Here is a 6,421-nt window from a genome sequence, read left to right on the forward strand (position 1 = left end):
TATATATATATATATATATATAAGCAGTTTTCAGTATCAGTATGGCATATTTCCCTGAAAATATACTATTTGTTTACGAATTACAATACAATATTACTACTACTTCTAATACCACTGCTGTGCCACCTGCTACTGTAACACAGCATGCCGCTGGATGCCGCTGTTGCATCCTGATTATGTTCGCTGTCCGTGGTGCTGAAATGATCAACTGCGACGCTCAATCCAATGTTCACAATATTGTTGTGATGAATGAATGTGCATAAAACAAATGTCTTTAGCAACAAGAATCACTCAAATCACTCATTCCACTTCCAAAGGCTCCCTGGTTCTCAACGGAGCCGGTGATCTAGGCTACTCCAAAACTCCTGGCCACCGTTTAGAACCCTATGAGGAAATGCTCCTTTGTTATGCTGCATATAGTAGAATACAAGTAGGCTACATTAAATGGGTAAATGCTTTTTTCGTACTGAGGCAGGAACATGGAAAGTTAAGGGTTTTAATGTTACTTGAGTGCTTTTCATGTCACAATTTAAAGCCGTAGATGGCGCTATACAGAAGTAAATGCGGCTGCGGAGGCTTCAAACCATCCGGATATGTCCATCATTGTGCCGCTGGATCAGTCAAGTCAGCTAGAGGAAGCCACAACAATGCAGGAAGTGATGTGGATTTGCCTCCCAAATAAAATAACAAAAAAAACCTGTATAAAATCAGCGGGCCTCTGTTAGAGCTGCTCCGTAGATTGATGTGTTTCAATTTTTAAATACCCAGCACAATAACATCAAACATAACAGAATTGAGACACATTGACAAAAAGATCCTGCTCAATATCACCCCCTGGATCATCAAGTTCTACATAAATCAAATCACTCACTATATTTACACTCTCTTTAAATTTAATTTTCACTTTTGAACAGTCCCCCCCACACACACATGTTTGCATAGCATATTACTCAAGCATTTTAAGTGTCCATAAGTTCAAAACATGTTTTTTAAAATATGAAAGATAATCAGTGTATGAAAGAGAACAAAAACAAACAATGATAAAATCTGTCCCCATACAAATTTATTTAAATATCAGTTGTCAAGTCTTCTAATTGTTAAGTCCTCTGTTGCAGAATTTAAGATTTCGGGTTAAATAACCTTCCACGACTTAACATGATTGTTTATTTTTGTTACTTTCTCTCATGACATCAGTAGAAATGATTATTTATGAACAGGGGTATTATTTTGAAAAGGTCAACCGGACGTTTAAGACTACTAAAGCTAATTTGCCTCTCGAGAAGTGAACGAGTACGAGGCTGACTTGCTACACTCGCGCTGGCTTCTCCGTGAAGTTAAAACGTCCGTGAAGCTAGCTCTCCCCTCCGTAAAATCCTCCATAGAGGCAACGTAGATATCAAACGACACACTTATACCTACATGTTTTGACAACAACGCCATATTTTTGTAAATAACTCACATCGGATATGACTCGGGTCGACACAATCTGCAGCGACTTCACCTCAGAGTGGTTGCCTCACGTCGGAATAACGCTTTAAATCACATTTTCAGACACGGGAAAGGAGACTTGCTAAATGAAACTTTCCACCATTTCACCTGGAGTGATAAAGGAGCACTTATGGGTGCCGTGTTCGTTTAAAATAACTGAGTTGACTGCCGCTGTGGACCTCTGGATGGGACGCAGATAAAATGTTTGGTCACGTCAAGTTCCAAATTGGGAGATTAGCAACAATGTCAGAGGTCGCTCGTTTTGGAAAATGATTACTGGCAACACCGACGGTAAAATTATGGTCAGAAGATGTCTAGTAACGTTCAAACCGTTCAGGTAAGACATGCGCTGACCACGATATTTCCTGTTTAGCCTCTAGCATTGTGGTTGGTTAGTTGTATTGATTAAAATGTGTTTTTTCACTGCTTACGTGCACTACCATAGCATTGTGTATACGATGTGGAGCCAAGGTGTGTGTATGTGTCAGCACTCCCCTAAACACACACACACACACACACACACACACACACACACACCCCAGATGTTTCTCCACTAAATGAGTTAGATTAAGACCCACCTGGAAAAAGGGACATCTTGCAGCTGTAAATCATGAAAGAGCCATTGTAAATATGCCTGTACTACCAGTCAGGCGAGCTCTAACTTAGTTTCTTACTGCATGGGTAGCTTCATTATTACTGTGTGGCTGGGCTTTGTTTGTAAAGATAAAAGGGGTCTGGTATCTGGTATACGTGTTAACCACTTAAACAGTTGATACTTTCCGTCCATTGAGCTGTGCTGTGCCAACTTGGTTAGATTCACGCTACACTGAATTACTTCACCTGCTGTAGTAGATCAAGCACTATTCAAACACACTCAATTAAGCAGCTTTGTGACAAAGCTACACTAACCCTGACAACACAGACTGAGAGTGCGTCACAGGTGATTGTAGCATGTATCATGTTCAAAATTAATATAGATCCCTAGCCCAGATATGGATTTTAATCATTTACCCTAAATAGTAGATTATTTGGTGACATTCCACCTTCATTTGGCTGTTTTAACAGGAAAAAGACAAAAACATGGGTAGAGATAAAGTTGCCTGGCCTGACCTGAACTCTGGTTATTGTGATGATGTATCTTAGATCACTGCAGTACCAGAAGACCATTTTTCAGTGAATAAAGATAGGTAACTATGTCCACATTTTTAGACAAGAGGAAAATTAATTGACATGTCTGATTTTAGGCTAGTTCAGGCATAAAAAAAAGTTTCTTGGAAAACACCACATCTAACATCTATATCACGCCTTTCAGAACTCTTCTTGCTTTAAACTCATCCATACCTTGAGGCTAAATCTGATAAGTCTATGTGTGAGGAAGCCAATTAGCTGATAGCAAATCTCTCCTTCTGATCCAATTATAGAGAGCAGAGCATTTACTTTAAGCCTGTTAATTAAAGACTCGTCAGGCAGGACCAGGGTCTAATCCTCTCATATCACCCACCTAACACCACTTTGGAAAACAACTAAATGATAAGAGGGGAAACGATCGCCTTAGGACAGCATCAGGCCAGCTTGTGCACACCCCACAGTAGCTGAATATGTTTCTCTTTTTTCCCCTCTTCTCTTTCTCTTTCAATTGCTGTGTTGCTAACACACATTGCTGCTTTTTACTGCACACACACAAACACACACAGGTTTATTATTATCCATTAGATCACAGAGATAATAAAGTGTATAAAGAATATGTATGGTAAGCTGTAAAATAAGCCAGTTTTGCTTCACGTCCTCTGTGTAACCCCTTTATCTTGTCAAACTGTCACTGGGCCTCTTCAATTTCACTGACTGTAATAAGACCAGGCTTTGAGGATGAGAATGAAAAACAAATAAAGGAAATGTAAAGGCTATACACTTGTCCTAAAACAGGTCAGTGATTCAGATTTTTCAGCTCCCACCTACAGTACTTTGCTTGCTAACCATATGGTAGTGTAGTAAGTGCATAATTCATGCAGGTAGAAGTATCTCTGGATCATGGTGGCATATTCATGACAAATGATCCCTTTATTGTAACGATGGTTTGGGATTGGATTCACATCAGTTAATGTATTGCTGCTCTGTGGTCCTCCTGACAGCGATTGAGCTGTTCTATTTCATTCCACAATATGCCTCGAACAGATGGGGGTAATGTTTTATTATTTCATAATATTACAGTATCCTGGGAGAGAAAGATAGGTAAATGAGAAACCATAGTGTATGAGCCATGTGCCATATGCTTAGATGCTGGGACTTGGAATAAATACGGTATGATTATAATTTCCTAATGTTTTCAGTGTAGATCAATAAAGAAATTCTACTGGTAGGAGTGGTCATTGGCATGCTGACACTTCACTTTGAAGCTCTAATCTTGATGATCACAGTGATCATCACACTAAAGTAAATGAAGTTAATCAGAATTGGGGAGTCTAAATTTCAACATGTATTCAGACATGCATTACAGTTTGTCGTTTCACAAGTGTAATAAGTGCTGCAATTGATTAGATCAAACTGCGACAAAATGTAACTTGATCACTTTGCTTCCAAAAACTATGGAATATGAAGATAAATAACCAATTTAACTACAATGACGGTATAGCTGTAATCGTGTTTGATTCAACCCATTAGATTAGAGCCTTGGTGATGATGCTTATTAGTTACTGTCAATATGTTTTTATGTGTTGAACATTAAAAAGTTTCCTCTAGAAGAGCCACATCCCACTGTCCTTGAAGCGGGTACATTACACTAGAACTCAGGACAAGACACATTGGCTCCGTCTTGGAATATAAAGTCACCCAGGAGCTTGCCAAACCACCACGCTCTATACTTAACAGATTATTCAACATCATTTTGGTCCCTTTAGGTCAATCACATCACTCCAGCAAATGTTCTTTTAAGTGGCCATTCTTTCTTGCTGTTATAGGAACTCATCTCTCATAGCCTCATCAACATTAAGAGGTTTTGTTCAGAACTTTGCGTGACTGGAGCTACTTACCATTCCAGGAAGTGCTGTCAGATTCCACACCAGGCTGTGCATTCAAGCAAACAGCTCTTGCCTGGCTTTAAAGAGAAATGAATAGTTATGAATAATGTATTCATTTATTCTGCATTCCAACCTCAAGTGCAGAAGTTATGAGTTTAAAGGTTACTACCTGTGTAAGATAAATTATGAAGTGAATTGTGATAATTCTATCATCAAAAATGTATTTTCTTCATGCTGTTTTATCACATTATTGTTTTTAGCAATTCCTCATTGGCTGGATCCAATTTGCAACTGCTTGTTTGCTATAGGAGCACTATATATACATGCATTTTGAAAAAATTACAATGCATTCACCAAAACAAATATACATGATGAGGACATTTAAGATAATGGCTTCAGCTATAATGCAGTATACTGTAGTGTTAGCAATTCTTTGTTACGTAAATCTGCCTTTGTACTGCACTACTTTTACAACATCGTCAAATCATTTTCTCTTGTGGTGTTAGCAGCAGAGCAGCACGTAAGTGGGTCTTGTTACTCATGGAGGCTGACTGGTATTTTGTCCAGCGGATGAGAATCCCAGACCGCTTTGCCTCTCTGGTTCCCCAAGGAGTCTTGGCATCATAAGATAACCTTTGATCCATATACAGTGAAGCGAGCAGCCTAACTAGGGCAGGATTTACACAGATACAGAAGACCTGATTTTCAACTCTTTTTAGTCAAAGATCTGATTCTCTCATGGCTGTCTAACAAGGGAGAACCCACACAGTCTCTTTTCATTTTCCTCTTCTGAGGCACGGTAGCATTTTAAAAATCACATCAGTGCCACAAAGTGGGGTAAAGGAAAAAGTTTATGTTTCAAAGCAAGATTTGCACTACAGAGTGGAGACCACATCCATGTATTTTAATATCACCTGTGTCTAGTTTAAAGAAATGGGTTCTGTAAACGTAAAACAATGCTTACACGCCTATGTGTACATTGCCAGAGTTATTGGTGGTTGGAATTGTTCCTGCTGTCCATACTGGCTATTAGGGCTGCACAAGTAATCAAATTTTAATCACAATCACAATTTTGGCTTCCCACGATCAAATTTGCGTGATTGAGTGATATTTTAAATACATCATTCCATTTATAGAACGCTCCGTTTTTTTTTTTGCAAAGCCAATCTACCGCTTTGTAAACCACTGTCTGATCATGTGCCAGTCAGAGTTGTTCCCTGCACCACGCAGCTTAGTTTCTAGATGTAGACAGTCACTGAGGACAGAGTAACGGGTGGAAAATTCAACAGATAGCAGTCGGTTACATGTTGGTAACAAGGTTTACCAGTCTACCAGTAAATGCAACATTTTGCACAGTCTGTGTTTTTCAGTGACCAGTGCTAGTTAGTGTCTGTTAGTTCACAGGACTCTAGGGTGCGACTAACATTTTTCCTAGGTTGCACTGCTGCCTCTCCACAAACAAAACAATGTTGTTTATATCGATATGGTTTAATGTTGCGATACATGACCCATTTATTCTGTAAACCCATACCTGTGTTAGTAGGCTTACCTCTACTCTCTCTCCTCTTACTCTCCATGCAGCCCCGCTCCCATTAACTCACACACGGCTCCCAGCAACACGAAGAGACACAGCGCCGGTCCACACTGCTGACATTTGTCCACAGTTTTAATTGTTATTAACACAGCTGTATATTGTTAAGCATGAGAAGCAAACCTGTATTTCTACCAGTGTGTCCGCTGGTAACCTTGCTATTGCGGCCACCATGGTGAAAAACGCAGAAGAAGTTATTGATTGCAACTAACTTCAGTTCGTAGAGTAATAGCGTGTGAAACGGAGCCTGCTGGACCTGGGCGAAAGATGTGACCCAAGGTCAGAATATCATAGTTAATAAAAATGCAGCGCAGTGACGATACAGACA

The 6,421-nt window shown here is 39.5% G+C and overlaps 1 protein-coding gene across 2 annotated transcripts in view; it reads left to right on the plus strand.

The window, feature by feature from the left end:
* The first annotated feature begins 1,283 nt into the window (after nucleotides 1–1,283).
* The window catches only part of LOC116704400 (alpha-1,6-mannosylglycoprotein 6-beta-N-acetylglucosaminyltransferase B), a 110,260-nt gene continuing 105,122 nt past the window's right edge, over nucleotides 1,284–6,421 (plus strand). For both annotated transcript variants that reach the window (XM_032539840.1, XM_032539846.1), the window contains exon 1: nucleotides 1,284–1,825. In XM_032539840.1, coding sequence (XP_032395731.1) covers nucleotides 1,758–1,825 — 68 coding nt within the window. In that variant the 5' untranslated portion in view covers nucleotides 1,284–1,757. The remainder of the gene's footprint in view (nucleotides 1,826–6,421) is intronic.

Source organism: Etheostoma spectabile, chromosome 2, assembly GCF_008692095.1.
Source record: "Etheostoma spectabile isolate EspeVRDwgs_2016 chromosome 2, UIUC_Espe_1.0, whole genome shotgun sequence".
Classification (NCBI taxonomy): Eukaryota; Metazoa; Chordata; class Actinopteri; order Perciformes; family Percidae; genus Etheostoma; species Etheostoma spectabile.